Source organism: Nuphar pumila, chromosome 9, assembly GCF_984573655.1.
Source record: "Nuphar pumila chromosome 9, dmNupPumi1.hap1.1, whole genome shotgun sequence".
NCBI classification, from domain to species: Eukaryota; Viridiplantae; Streptophyta; class Magnoliopsida; order Nymphaeales; family Nymphaeaceae; genus Nuphar; species Nuphar pumila.
Genome location: NC_143257.1, coordinates 111,721,648 through 111,737,638, shown reverse-complemented (window position 1 = coordinate 111,737,638; position 15,991 = coordinate 111,721,648). Strand labels below are relative to the sequence as shown.

The window sequence follows — 15,991 nt, the reverse complement described above, 5'->3', positions numbered from 1 at the left end:
GCCTCATGCTCTTGTGTCTGTGCCACAGCCCAGAACTGGGTCACAAGGCCCCAGTGTGACGCTGGGCTGGGAGGCGCAGGCTTGGCCTCGTGCTATTGAGCTTGTGCCGCAGCCCGGTCCTGGTTCACAAGGCCCCGGCGTGACGCTGGGCCAGGCTGCTAACACAGCAGCGTCAGCCAGGACTGAGGCTGATCCGGCCCGCTTACTTGCGCCTGCCCGTGGTGGTGTTGTTGCAGCCCACCAACGTGCAGGGGGTATCGGGTCCTCTTGGATGGGACCGAACCCGAGAGGGTCCGGACCGGACTATGTGACAGCGGGACCCCGACCCGAATTCCGAGGACCATCCTTTGGGTCCCAAGGAACGGGGCTAGCCCTCAAACCCCCATTACCCGACCTACCCAATTGGATCTGGTTTGTGGTTCGACCCGAACTCGATCCAACGTATTACTTTTGAACCCCAATTCAAATCCCCAGCCGACCCAAACCCATATCGGACCCGGACGGAGCTCCAGTTTGAATTTGAGTCGGGTAAAAAACAGACCCATTTTGTTATGGATCAAGGATCGAGTTCAAACCAAGCCTTGTCACATCATAACTCAATCCATGATCCTACCTATCCCACTCTGGGTCCGACGAATAGTTTAGGACTTGACCCGATCCAGATCCAATCGGGTGAATCATCCCAGTATTACACCAATCAAACCCAATACTCGTACCAGACCCAACCCATTAACCCATCCCCGATCCAGAACCCAGTACCATACCCGACTCACTACCCCTACCCTAACCCAACCTATAACCCAAACTCATATTATCCCGTTCCTACCTACCTAGAGCCCGAGATCCGACCAACCCGTCCACCTTTAGTAGGACCCCCTGTCATACCGATGCCACAACGTTGGCCACAGATCGCTCCCACCCACGAGCAAGCCAGACCAAGATAGTTTCCAGCAGGCGCCAGGCAGATTCAGCAGGGATCGATGCGACCTGAGCGTCGACCACACACCATGGAAGCTCGTCAGCACCAGCCCTCAGGCGAGCAGTACCGTGAAAATGGTGATGAAGTACAGTTGGATGATGACGAATTCTGGAACGAGTATCCTGCAGGAATGGTGGAGACACGTCAGCAGAGAGCACCAGAGCACCCCTCCACCTACAGGGTGAAGCTAGACCTTCCGGAGTTCGCAGGACGATTCGATGCAGAGCAGTTTTTCGATTGGGTCTATGTTGTACAGTTCTTCTTCGACTACCACCTCGTCGCGGAGCACCATTGTGTCTCTTTAGCGTCCACTCGATTGAGAGGCCTAGCCCAGACATGGTGGGTTGAACTGCAGAGGTCGAGGGAATGGCAGGGACTAGAGCGCGTACAGACATGGAAGGAGATGCAGTCAAATTTCGTGCCTTCAGACCACGCTGAGAGAGCCTATAAGGAGTATCTGACCCTGCGTCAAGGCACCAGTACTGTGGTGGATTACATCGCTTAGTTCCATCGTCTATCCTTGCAAGTGCAGATCGAGAAGACCGCCCGCCAGCAGGTCACGAGGCAAGTCTGAGCCAAGCTTGTGGAGAGTTACGACGCTTACAAAGCTTTCATAGACCAAGGTCGTCGCGATGTTCAGTTCCAAGTTTGTCAGTTAGTATGGGCTTACCTGTGTCCTGAGCATTTCCCAGCGAGTACTTACGGCAAGTTGAGTCCTAAGAAATATGACCCTTTCAAGATCCTCCGACGATTGGGCCCGAATGCCTACCTCCTTGAACTGCCCAAAGACTGGCATGTTTCGCTTGTCTTCAATGTGTCTAATCTATATGCTTACTGTGGAGACAACAAGTCGTCAGAGCCAACTTCTTCCCAACCAGGGGAGAATGATGTAGAGCAGGACCAGATCGGGCATGTACCGCGTGACCCAAGCACGGGACTGGACATGCACGAAGGGATTGAGGATCGTACCCACGTAGTGGATCCAACCCAAAACATGGTACCAAGACGCAGGGATGGTGTACCCCTGCGTACTTATTCCAGACGAGCACAGGTTCGAGCGTCCCAGGCCCAGCAGCAACGAGAAGACGTCTCGGGTCTGGGACCGGACCAAGGACTCGGATCCAGTTGACGTCTTTAAAAACCCTATTCTAGGGTTGCGTGTGGCAAAGAATATTCAGACTGCAGCAGCTTTTCTTCCTTTCGTTTGCTTGTTCCCTTTCATTTACATTCATTCATTCTATTGTTAGTTGAATTTTACATTGAAATAAAAATAAGCCCCATTGTTTTTGGTGGGCCTTCTTCTTACTTCCTGCACCACGCACGACCGTAAAGGTCGTGTCCTCATCAGCCGTCGTCAAAGCACGTGAAAACCGGTCTTCTTCGCTGCATCAGGCAGGGAGAGGGATTAGCATGTTTTCCTCTCTCATCCGCTCTAATTCATTATGAATATGATGTTGAGCTTCTTCTTCTTAGGTGAATTGTGCCTTCTAAGCCTAACTCATTCCTCATATTCTTGCCGGATCCTAGCAGCTGGATCTAGATAGCAGGTTAAACCATAGGACTAATAGTGATTTATGCCCCAAATGCTAGCTTCATGGGTCAACGGATTAGGTTCAAAGGGAAGTCCTTCAGATTCGTCGGTGCTCTTTGAACATTATGTTGAGTTATCTTTTCAAGGATAGTTTTTTCAGAAAAAGGTCATCCAGATCATCTTCGATTCTACTCGACCCATCTTCTTTGATAATTGGGGAACAGTTTCAGCGATCCACATCTTTGCATTTCTTGACGAATATCCTCTAAAGTTTGTTCTAGAAATCCTTGTCATTCTTCTTCTCTTTGATCCAGAACTCAATTTGATCTTAGTTGAGATTCCCATCCGTGGAAGTCATGATAAATCCGTTGCTCTTGTTCAAGATCATCTTCCTATTGAGTATGCCCTAGGTTGGCCTAGGCTTTGCTTCGTGTGTTCCTCCGGAACTCATGGGATTGACGGATTGTGGTATAGGGCCCATGGGAGCAAGCTTGATATCTTACTCTTCTGAGTTGGATGATCCCCATGCGAGTGTAGGCAGAGCTAAGACGTATTCAGTCTCTTCTAGAGGTTCCTCTATGGGTCTTACTAGGGCTACGACATGCCTGATTGTCATCTGAGAGGGTGGACACCTTAGAGCAGGGTCCTTTGTGGTGGCCTTCAATTGGTAGAGTGCTTCCCACAAATGAAATTCCCAGCAGTGACGGGGAGCTTCAAAGAACTATTTATCTCTGAACTCTTGTTGCCAGTACCAGTACTCGACTTCGACTATATGCTTTAGGTGGTCTTTTTCTAACCATTGGGGAAGTTCCGTCTAGCGAACATATATCTAGATTGTTGCCTCATGATAATGTCCTTCAATGAGCGGGGAAGGTATCCTTCCTTGAACTTCGGCCCACGAGACTAGTTGTAGTCACCTTTGATAGTAATGATCCCATGATTGTTGGGATTCATCTTTTTCAAAGTCCCATTTGATAGAGGCCAACCATGACCAATATGTAGTTTTAATTCTTTTGTTTATCCTGGGATCCTGACCCCATTTTCTCATTCTTGCTTTCTTTGTGAAGTAATCCATTTTTGGGTGCATTGAGACAATATTGGATTGGTCAGCTCTAGAAGGCTCCTTTCCTAGTTTGTTATGGTTGAGGGTTGCAACTTCGACATCTGATGAAATGTAGAGGATCTGTCAGTTTTGGTACTACCGCCTTCCTTTTTTCCTTCTTGTCATATACAAGGCCTTCACCTGAATTGGTCTTGGATATTTGGATGGGAGTCCGAATTCCTTGGTTGTCCTTACCTAACCCCCCGAAGGGTTGGTATCCCATTCGGAGCATCATGTTAAAATATGTTGATCCTTAAATGTACATATATATATTTATATATATATATATATAAAGATACGTATACATATATATATATATATATATATGTATACATATCTCTATTTATATATATATATAAATATATATATTTTATCTTCCTAAAATACCCTCAAGGGTATTCTTGTAAATTAGCATTTTACGCATATTCCAATTGGAATATGCATTGTAATTTTTGTTTTATTTTTATTTTTTGTTTTTTATATTTTTGGATTTCGTACCACATTGGGGGCCTCCCAAAAGTGACGTTGGGAGCCCCCAAGGTGGTCCCTTTTCATGCTTATAAATAGGGGATTTCCCCTTTGTATTTGGCATTCTTGAGGGAGCTTATGCTCCATTGTAATGGGGTTTTCACCCCTTCTCCATTATTCTTCAATGATATGTAACTTATGACTTTAAGTCATATTATTCCCTTTTTATGGGTTTTATGTATTGGCACATTATGTGCCTGTGTTGTTTCCCTTTAATGGGTATATTTGCACTTTACGTGCATAAGTATGGGTTCATTATTGAACCCAAGGTATTCCAAGTCACTTTCTAACATGGTATCAGAGCAAGGTCACGATGGGGTTGTCTCTTGGTGCAACGGAAAGCGTGTCGCTCAAGAAATGGTGAAGTATTCATTGCTCTTCCTAAAGTATTATGCTTTTGAAGTTATTCGGTATGTATCCCTTTTCTCAAAAAGTATTATGCATTTGAAAGTATGTTTCTTGCATATAGTTTGTTCGTTTTGATGGTCATGATAGTTGAATTATTTCTTTTCACATTTCGTGTGCTCATATATTTTGAAAATATCTCCTTCTAAATTTGGTGAAATCGTTTGTTGTCCAAATATAAAATTCGTGTCTATTTATCGAACTACTCATAGCATATAATAGTAATTTATGTTTTTAAAAAATTACCTTCAATTATGTGAGATTTATAGTTCTTAAATAAGTATTTCATGATTGACCTATAAGTTAACTTTTAAAATTATATATGATCTCTTGCTAAAATAATGATCTTTGCTTAAAATTTCTTAATTCTCATATGAACCCTAATTTGATTTGAGTTCCTCTCTTGATTATGGATGTTAGTGCATTTTTTTGAAAAATTTGATATAATCATTATATGAGAATCTCTCACATCTAAAATCTTTGTTGAATCCTAAAGTAGTTCTTGTTAATGATAACTTATAAGAACTCCTAAAAAGTTTTTCAATGTTTCTTTTTTTTGAAAAATTATTCATGATAAACCATTAGGAAAGATTGTTTTTTTAAAAAAAAAAAAGGAATTTCCCACATAGAATGCATAGTTCATCTATTGCATCCTTTTTTGGTATAAATGATTTCATTTTTCATCCTTATAAACTTGTTGGTTTGTATTTTTCATAAGGTTTCGAAATCTCTTAATAATATCTTTAGAAATGCCTACATTGGCCATAATATAGTTTTAGTTGTCCTCAATTGCACTTGTCAAGCATGTAATTACATAATTAAAACTTGAGAATTTCAAGCATTGCTCTTTTTATAAAGTGCATACTTGCTCACTTTTGTGTATTTTTGTATTTTGTGCACATTTGCTTCTCAAAATATTTGCGCTTATATGCATTCCCTCTTTTCTATGATATACATGCCTTAGTGCATGTTTGTTTACACCTTGGTGTGTATTTGTTCAAGTATTGTATGAATGCTTTCGTGCACATCTTTTATAAAGCCTTGTGTGCTTACATGTGTATTGTCTCTTCGTAGACGTTTTTGCATTATGGAGCCTTTATGCATATTTCTTATTGTGAAAAACATAATGAATTTAGATATTGAGTCCTTTTTAAATCATTGTAAGTGCTTATAGCACTTTGTACGTTTCCGCATATCTCATCTCAATCAAAGAATATTTAAAACTTGTTGTATGGGATTTAATCCCAAATCTATAAATTTTCAAGTACTTTTTCCTTGAGTATTGTGTTAAAGCCTTCTTTGTGAACCATTACGGTTCTTATGATTTCTTTGATTAAAAGCTTGATTGTCTTGATGAATTCTTTATGTTGTGGTCTTTTTGATACAAGACTTCTTTTAAAGATTAGGCATAATTCGTGTTTATGCAAAATTGTTTTTTGATGGATTATATTGGACCTTTGATTCATTTGGTTAATCGGTCCTCTTTGTAAAAACTTTTTGGAAAATGATTCCTTATGTGTTTATTGCCCTTTTGTGGCATTTATATTTGTCCATCACATGTTATTTAATGCATCATTTATTTGGCCTTATTATTGTCATATTAGAGATATTTGTCGAGGTGAGTTATGGGCACCTCGTGTTGTATCATTTTAGATTGTCCACCTTCCATATTATAGATGGTTGTTGAGGTGAGTTATGGGCACCTTGAGACTCTAAAATGAGTTGTTATTTGATCTCTAATTATGAGTGTGTCACTCATTTTTTCTCTTGTGGCCATTGATATTATGGATGCTTCTAAGTAAATGTGATGGACATATGGTGTTTGAAACCTTAAATGCTTTAAGGTATATTTAAAATCAAGGTGTTTTGGGATTATAGCCCAACCTTTTATTTATGAATCTTATGAGTGCATTTGCACATTTGTGATTCCGAATGTTGTGCTTATTGTGCACATGTGTTCTTGTGTTTTTTCACAAGTGTTCTTGGTGTGTGTATGTTCACACATTTGTTCTAAAGAATATTATTTTATCATCTTGTTGAAGATACTTTTACATGCATTTATTCCAAAATGTTATTGTTATGAGTATTCATGTTTTAAAAGGAATATTGTTTCATTCGAGGTTTATTTTCATTACAAGTTTATTGCCTCAAAAGTCTTTTCCTTTTATGCCCATTATCTAAGTGTCATCATATGTAGACAAGAATTTTATTACACCTTCGTGTGTTTTTAGCCCTTTGTTGGCTTTTGCTCTCTTGGTCTAGTAGCTGAACACACTTGTCTTGAGTGTTTTTATATGTAGACAAGGCACGTTGATTCACACCATGGTGTGTGATTTTTAGCCTATGTTGGCGTTTGTGTCCTTGTTCTAGTCGCTTAAGATGTATGCCCATGGTTGGCTTATTTCACTCATTTCAAGTGCTATCATATGTAGACAAGAGATGTATTATGTTTTAGCCCATGGTTGGCTTATTACTCTTGTTCTAGTAGCTGAACATACTTGGTTTTAAGTGTATTTTTTACGTAGACAAGAGATACTTTTTAGTCCATGTTGGCATGTATTCTCTTGTTCTTGTCGTAGATGCACTTATTTCAAGTATTATTATATGTAGACAAGAGGTTCTTTTACACACCTTTGTGTGTGTCTTTGGCCTTTAATGGCTTTATATTCTTGATCTAGTAGCTTATACACTTGATTTATGGGTTTTGGAGGACTAATGAGGAAGATGTGTGTAATGGATAAACTATTGTTGAAATTTGCAAAATTTCATTCATGACTTGTGTTTTTCAAGCAAATCATATTTTTGATATGCATATCAAGTTGATTTCTTAGCATTTAATCTATATATTAAGTGCTTATGGTTTTTGCCACCCTTATATGCAAAATGAGTATTATGTATGTCTTTCATAAATGATTTTAAAACCTTGTGAACTCTTGGGTTTATTTTGCCTAAAGTATGCTTGGAGACTTTGTTTCTCTTATTTGGCACTTCATTACATGTTTGAAGCATGTTCATTAATGAGTTCTTTGAGTATTAATTCATTTCATGATAAGTATATGCATATGCTCTTTATGGCCTTGTTTGACCCTCATTCAATAATGTTTATGTATATCATGCCTCTTCGTAGGCTTATTGTGGTGTCCCTTAGTGGACCATTTTTGTTATTCCCCATTATGGGGTTATATTTGTCCAACGTTGGACCTTATGAATGCATTATGCATTCTTGCAATTTATTTCTGCATAATTTGCTTCCGCTCATTTTTGTTTTAAACATGATATATGATTTTTTAAACTTTGGTGTCATTTTTGCATAATGTGCATCTCTTCTAACCTGTGCTAGTTAGAAATGTTCCATTTGAATAAAAGTACAAAGATTTGTTTTACTTGTTTCTTTGTTGTTATTTCACAGGATCTTAGAGATAGGACAAAGAGAAGTACCCTGGATAGTTCGGGAAATTTGAAGACAATAGGAGGAAGGCCTTTTCAAGTTCCATTGCATCCTTGTCGGAGCCTCTTGGAGTCTTGCCCTTTGTTCAATCTTTTCGTTTCCCCGCAAAGATTAAGGGGGGGTGTTAAAATATGTTGATCCTTAAATGTACATATATATATTTATATATATATATATATAAAGATACGTATACATATATATATATATATATATGTATACATATCTCTATTTATATATATATATAAATATATATATTTTATCTTCCTAAAATACCCTCAAGGGTATTCTTGTAAATTAGCATTTTATGCATATTCCAATTGGAATATGCATTGTAATTTTTGTTTTATTTTTATTTTTTGTTTTTTATATTTTTGGATTTCGTACCACATTGGGGGCCTCCCAAAAGTGATGTTGGGAGCCCCCAACGGTCACAAATGTGACCGTTGGGGGCTCTCCAACGTCCTCTTTGGGAGCCCCCAAGGTGGTCCCTTTTCATGCTTATAAATAGGGGATTTCCCCTTTGTATTTGGCATTCTTGAGGGAGCTTATGCTCCATTGTAATGGGGTTTTCACCCCTTCTCCATTATTCTTCAATGATATGTAACTTATGACTTTAAGTCATATTATTCCCTTTTTATGGGTTTTATGTATTGGCACATTATGTGCGTGTGTTGTTTCCCTTTAATGGGTATATTTGCACTTTACGTGCATAAGTATGGGTTCATTATTGAACCCAAGGTATTCCAAGTCACTTTCTAACACATCATTGGTCACCCTTTTGGGCACTTAGCAAATTATGGGTACTGCTCACACCTCCTGTGGTCTGAATCATCAATCCTCCCAAACAACTTTAAGAACTAAGACCGGTTTGAAAAAAGCAAACTAAAAGGCAGATTACAAGATTAAATCACCTTAAGTGTGCTTGTCGCATCCCCTCCAATTCTGCATGATTCTTCACTGCCTTTTCAAGAGAAATGGGAGAAGCTCTGTACACAGCAGCTGGTCCATCAATTACGATGTCAGGTGCTTCCCCAATGTCTTTGTTCTTGGAGATTTCCTTGACATTCTTCTTTTTGCTTTTGTTTTGATGGTTTTTGGAGTTTCTGCTGCAAGCAGATCTATACGCATCAACAACTGCTGCATTTACACAGGATGTGTCCAACCAAAGCTTTGTCCCTTTTTTGGCCAACCTGAAAATAAAACAGTCACACAGATTACAAAGTGTAAAAGAAGAGACCCATTTATCATGAAAAAATAGTGGCAGTAAGTTAGATCATGCAACAGGCTAAAGAAGAATATAAAGCACTAGCTCAATTCAAGCAACAATTTAAGAAGATATGGTACAACATATGGTTGTTACTTGTTACTACCTTTCCATTTCTGCAAGTATTGCTTCATACGGCTTTGACCTTACGCCAGAGTTCCTTAAGTGAGTCATTACTTCCTCAGTAATTTTTGAATTGTCAACTAATAAGGTTGCACTGTCATTTTCCACAATCAAATATGAATAGGTCACAGGAGAATGTGGAACATCTTTTCCTCTCTGACAGACAAGTTATAGATCATGACAATAAAAAAGCATAAGTTTTTATACTTAAATTTTCTTCAAGAAGGAGAAGCAAATTAACATGAATAAATACAGTACATGAAGAGAGAAAACATGTCAAAGTTTATTTGACTGAAAACCACCATATTGTCAATAATATAAATCATGTTGAATCAAATTTCAGAAAAAAAATGTAAATCATGTTTTGTGTGTGTGTGCATCTGACATAACCATCTTTGCCATGATTGCATCTACATCATAGATCACAATTACAGCTGGCATGAGAAAACAATGTTGGTTAATATGTTGCTTTAAAACAATAAAACCATCGTTGTAATGGATTGGTCTTCCTTTTCTCAATGAGTTATACAGTTAAAAGCCAGGATATAGAATCTATTTTTGCCACCATATAATATCTTTTCCATTTCTACATGTCTTACTAGTTTTATATTAAAAAGTTAAACCAGCCTATATGTGTGTGAGTGAATGTAATTATGCATGTTTCAGCAAGGCAATTGCCTGAGATGTCAAGAGAATCTCAACTTTTAAAATATATATATAATAAAAAAAAGAATTAGGCAATATTTTTCAATAATGACAAGAAAAGTAGAAAAGCTTTCAACATTAAAAACAATAATGTATAAGATAAACCAGATTTCCATAATGGCGTATGGAATAATCAGCAAGACATCAAAAGGCACTCATGAAGTAGAGAATAGAAGCATTAAGTTGAAAAAACTTACCAAGTTCAGCAACCAAGCAACTTCATCTAGCATTGAGATGACAATGGCATTTGTCCCAGCTTCAACAAGCCTTGATCTTAAAGAAGACAATTTAGACAAAACATCTACACCAGCATATCTGATATCATGAACTCTCATTGGCTCCATTGGAGGCTTTGCCCTTGAGTCACCCCAAATTTCATCCACAAGATTAAAATTTTCGATGAAAACTAGCTCATGGTTCTTCATAGACAAAGCTCCTTTCAACTCCTCTGCTGCATCTGAAGAAAAAAGAAACTGCTCACAACACATCAAAAACAAAAACATATGAGAAAGTGTACGATGATCAAGAAAACTATTAATGACTATTCTTCTTGAGTTCTAGCAAATAGCCTGAAGCTAAAACAAACATAAGAGAATATGAAATTTTGAAAATATTGGAGGATTAACCAAAGAATGAGATGAAAGAAAAATGGTAATCTTGGTAGCTTTAACAGAAAACACATCACATGGAGGCATTACCCAAAGTTCAAGCCTCCTAAATGATGCTTATAAAAGAATAAAAATGGTGATAAGCATCTTATGCGGCATTTTATAAACAGATCTTCCAATTTTCACAAAATAATAACAAATAAACTCGATATTTCACTGAAACTTTAAACAAAAACTCACAATTAAATAGATTATGGTATGTATTAACTACATAATGTTCAAGATAGAAACATAAGAACCAAAAAATATTCAAGCTAAGAATGAATCATGCAACCTAAAATTCATGTGGAACTGAAATTTGAATTTTTAGTAATGGCAATAGTTTTTTGGAAACCTAAATGATACTAATCATTAAACAACAACATCACCATCAAGCCTTATCCCAGTTACATAGGGTAAGCTTTAGAAATCCCGATAAAACTTTATTGGTCATTAAATATCAAAAGGGAAAAATCTGCTGCATATATTCAAGAAATTATCAAGTAGATTAATATCAACCACACAACCAACTTGAAGAAAACCAAATCTAGGTCAAAATTTTAACCTACTTTTCCTTTTTCAAATTTTGAAGAAATAGAAACAAATATGGAAAAAATATTTGTCCTTTGTTGAGTCAGCTACGTGCCTCCCAAAAAATAAAATGCCACCAATGAACCAACAGCTAATATTCAGGTGACCTATCTATAGATTATAAACAAGATCAAATTTAATCAAACAGTTCCAAAAGCATCTGGATCATTGAAACTGGTTTCAAGAACATACAAATAGAAGGATTTGAATCAACAGAGTTTGAAATGATATCACTTGGTGGATGATCTCTAATGATTTTACATACATTTAAAAAAAGGTAGTTATATCTGTCGACAACAACATGCTCTTTAAGCAAAATTCCATGAATTTATGTGCGCATTGTCCAAGGAGCATGCAAAACATAACTTACCGGGTCAATACCAATTCTACAGCCTGGCAACAAGACATCATTCAGCCATTCAGTAGTAGTAGGAACCCCTGGATTTCCCATTCTCATAAGAGACCAATCAGGACCCAGCTGATTCTCTGCCTAATCATCACAGAGAAAGGTGTTAAAATAACAAAAATTGGAAGACCAATGTATGCATGCTTTTGAAAACTCAACTTAGAAATATCAAAATGGATCCATCAAAGGATTAAGAATTCAGATCTGACATAAAATATATATTTTAGGGTTTATAAGAACGATACCTGAAGGAAATATCGTCCATCAGTCCATAATGCAGTTTTATCTTTCGTGACAACAGCAGTACCAGCACTGCCAGTGAACCCTGATATATAAGCTCGCCTCTGAAAACATTCGGCAATGAACTCACTCTGCCAAAGTGGGGAAGGAAGTGGCACATCAAAAAAAAAGAGGAAGATGTTTATGCATTTTGAACAACAATTACCCGGTTCAGATTTCTACACCGCATAGTTAGCCAATGATTTCAGAAAGAAATAAACCAAAAAAAAAGGTAACAGAAGTTCTCCACATGAACAACTAATAATATTGCCGCCGCAAACATAAATGGAGTCAAAACCCCAAAATTTACATAACATATCATAAAAGCATTTACATCTTCGAAATTAATGGAAATCATATGCCACTTAATTAAAAAAGATATGCTACATAAGCAAGTGGTAGTTTCGACTTCCACTGCAGTTGGCAAATCCCATTAATTTCCTTTTGTTTGATAGGTCCCATTAATCGCAACAGAACCCTTACAAACTCTACAATAATTCAGAAATAAGAACAAAGGGGACAAGGAAAAAAAATACTCCGAATTGTTTACAAGCCACAATGAAAACAAGGCTTAAAGTAGCAAAGAGAGCTACAAAATCATCACTTTTCCCTTTGACAATCAACAATTCCCACCAATTAATCACGGGGAAACACCACGAAAGTTTCACCCTAACCATCTCCACATAATTCAAAACACTTGATTTCCCCGCCAATTCACTAAGGAACACTATAAACCATCAAAAAACCCTCCATTAACCCACCAAAAAGATAAAAACATCAAGAAATTGGAACCGACGATTAAGAACCAAGCACCAATCAGTCTATTGACCTAAATATTCAGAAAACAAATCTGGGGAAATTTGGGACCTGATGGGCGTCCTGGGAAGGGATGATGTAGGCATCGACTGCGACGTCAGGACGGGCGAACTGCCGGCGGAGGGCGGCGAGTTTCTCGTCTGGCTTCGCGCCCTCCGCCTTCCTTCTCAGTTCCGACGATGGCCGGACGACGACCTTCTCCGGCAGGGTCTTGCCGCAGTAGGTCCGGATGATCGACGGCGAGCGCCGCAGAAGTGGCGGGAATCGGACGGCCAGGAGGAGGGCCGAGAGGGCGTAGGGCGAAGGGAGGGCCTGGGTTCGGAGGGGGAGGAGGTGGGAGCGGAGAGGTCCGAGCGTGGCCTCCATCTCTTCTTCCTCCTCCTCTGTAGACTGTAGAGGATTATCCTTCAGCGAATCTCCAGAGGCCCCTCGTTTTGTGGGGGTTCGGGGTCGCTTTTACGGTGTCGACCTATGGGGCCCGCAGAGAACCCCCAGTCAAGATTGGGGTTCACAGTACGGGGCAACCTCACAGTGTCACGAATCTCGTTCTCGGAAAAAAATTGGAGAGGAAAATTGCTCATATCACTCGTACTTGATACATGTAGAAATAAATTTTTTATTTATTTTTATTGTTTTTCATGAAGCTAACCCTGTGAATGTGAGTGTAAATCGGCTCTTAAGATACTTAAGCAGAGCTTTTATAAAGCTTCAACATACATTTTTTCATATATATATATATATGGAAACCTACTAAATGAAACATTTTATTGGATTTTCATGAATTTTTTATATTTTTTCGAAATTCTGACCATGATGTGGTTTATATGCTTTTTTTATAGGAAACACTTCTTGGAACACTTGATTTCGATGAGTAGGTTTTTGTATAGTTTCAAAATTCAACAGCCTATAATTTTCATAAATTTTTTAGGCTTTAAATACCATTTTTTTCATCCAAAATGCATGGTCCAATTTCTAGTAAATCAATGGTGATGAACACATCTATGGGGTTGGAATTTCAAAGAAAATAATAAAAATTCATTTAGTAGGTTTCTAGTTGTGTATTATGATACCACATCGTGTTTACATACTCTTGTTTGTATAGATTTAGTCCATTAAATCTGAATCCAACTTGAAACTTACAATCAAGCTCAGGATCCGGTTCAAAATTGGAAACCTATATTACTGGATCCAAGAAAACACTTAAAAACAAACTGATTTTAAGGGAAAAGATAACTCCGTTTGGGACTCATTATGACCTAGAACCAATGCTTATCTAATTCTAACCCGGATCTGAATAGACCCTAACTTTATCTATTCCAAATTTGAACTAGATTCAGATATACACTATCCAGGTCAGGTAATGTGAGTTGAATCGGGTTTGGACCTAGGTTGAAACTTCCTCATGTTTTTGTCTCTAATAAATAGGGTAACAAATGGCAATTGTGATGCAGCAAAGCGAGAAAGAAATTTGGGTTCAAGAAAAAAAAAGTAATTTTAATTGAGCATAAAGATAAGGGTAGGGCAGGCAATAAGCTGAAGGAACCAAGCCTAAAGTGTTCAAGCTTAGCCCGTTCGTGTGGTGAGCCAAGCTGAGTTTCATCTCATAATGAGTCCAAGTCAAGATGGCTTGTTTGTAGAAAAATACATTGTTTTCGTTTGGAAGCAAGAAAACTTTCATAGGAAAAAAAATCCCTATAAGAAGTTTTGATATGATACTTTTTCTAAAAGAAATTCACTTGGTTGGGTAGGGCGAGAAAAATAAAATGAAAAATCTTAAAAAAATAAGAGGGGGTGGAGTATTTCCAATGCAGTTTTTTTGAGAGGTGGATGATGATGGGTGGTAGTGGTGGTGTTGAAGGATGGTGAAAATCATCACAGGGAGGGTGGTTTTCCAGGAGGTGGGTGATGGTGGTAGAGATGGATGGTAAAAATCATTGTGGGGAGGGCGATTTTCTTGGAAGTGGGTGATGAGGGTGGTAGTGGTTGTGGTTGTGGTGATGGTGGGTTGTGGCAGTGGTGGTGGTGAAATGTGGTGAGATGGGTGGTGGAGGGTGTAAATCACCATTTTCTCTTGGTAGGAAACATTTCTCCACCTCCCCCTAGAGGAATGTTTCATTTCAAAAAGTGTACTTTTTAAAAAAAAAAATCTCGGAGAAAAAGTCTATCTCATTTGGAAAGGTCAAAAAAATTGTAGGGTTTTCTGACCTTGCATCACTTTTCCTACATATTTCTCACTTCACATTTGGAAGCAAGAAAAACTCTCATAGGAAAAGAAATTTTCTCTTGTTTCGATGGGTTAGAAAAGGCATATGAATTTTCCACTTGTATCACTTTTCCTATATCTTTTTCCTTTCCAAACGTGCCCTTAGAGCATAGAGAAATAGAATTACAAAAAATATATATAAAATATATCTAAAATATTTCATACTACTTAACAAGATTATATGAGTTGAGCTGAGCTGAGTACCTATTGTTCATATTCAGCTGCTACTCAGCTTGTTTCCCAACCCTAGATAAGGGCAATGAATTGCAACATCTTTTATGGGTAAAAATGAGAATTTTAACCCATGAGTTAATGTAGACTCATGGTTAAGCTATTGGTGGTTGATGATTAGGTATATTTGCTTAATGGTGAGAATAATTTGGCATATATTTAAAAAGCCAAAAACTATGGTAGTTGTATTAGATAAAGGGAAAACTTTAGTAGTTGTTTGAAAAACATGAAATGACTGTATTGTATGATTAAAATGATGTATTTTTCAAAAACCTTATAATTTGCCAAAATTTGCATAATGACCAAAATCATAAATAACAAACTGTATTATGACCTTTTTACCCTTTGTATATGTGAAACTCGTGAAGTTTGTGTGGTATATTGCTTCTCTCGTCGCAAACTCCTACTTAAAAGGAGGTCCACAAATTTTTTTGTGGTCTGCATAATCATATTTGCAAACTTTCTATTAAACCCAAAACATCAAAACTTCTCAAATATCTGACTAAGTTCGTATATATAATACGTAATTAACATAAAAAAATGTGTAAACCTGCTGTTAATTGGACCTCATAACCTTGAAAATATCATACGTAATCTGCATATACCTCATGAAGTTTGCATAAAAATATATGTGAAGCTAAATTGAACCTAGTAACCTTGTAAATATCCTACT

General features: G+C 37.8%; 1 protein-coding gene across 1 annotated transcript in view; it reads right to left on the bottom strand.

Moving 5' to 3' along the window:
- Positions 1–13,249, bottom strand: part of LOC149828886 (Metallopeptidase M24 family protein) — a 54,330-nt gene extending 41,081 nt beyond the window's left edge. The window contains exons 1-6 of the mRNA XM_090017780.1: positions 12,876–13,249; positions 11,975–12,100; positions 11,694–11,813; positions 10,283–10,558; positions 9,364–9,536; positions 8,905–9,183 (exon numbers count right to left, since the gene is read on the bottom strand). Coding sequence (XP_089873906.1) covers positions 8,905–9,183; positions 9,364–9,536; positions 10,283–10,558; positions 11,694–11,813; positions 11,975–12,100; positions 12,876–13,190 — 1,289 coding nt within the window. The 5' untranslated portion in view covers positions 13,191–13,249. The remainder of the gene's footprint in view (positions 1–8,904; positions 9,184–9,363; positions 9,537–10,282; positions 10,559–11,693; positions 11,814–11,974; positions 12,101–12,875) is intronic.
- Positions 13,250–15,991: the final 2,742 nt, after the last annotated feature.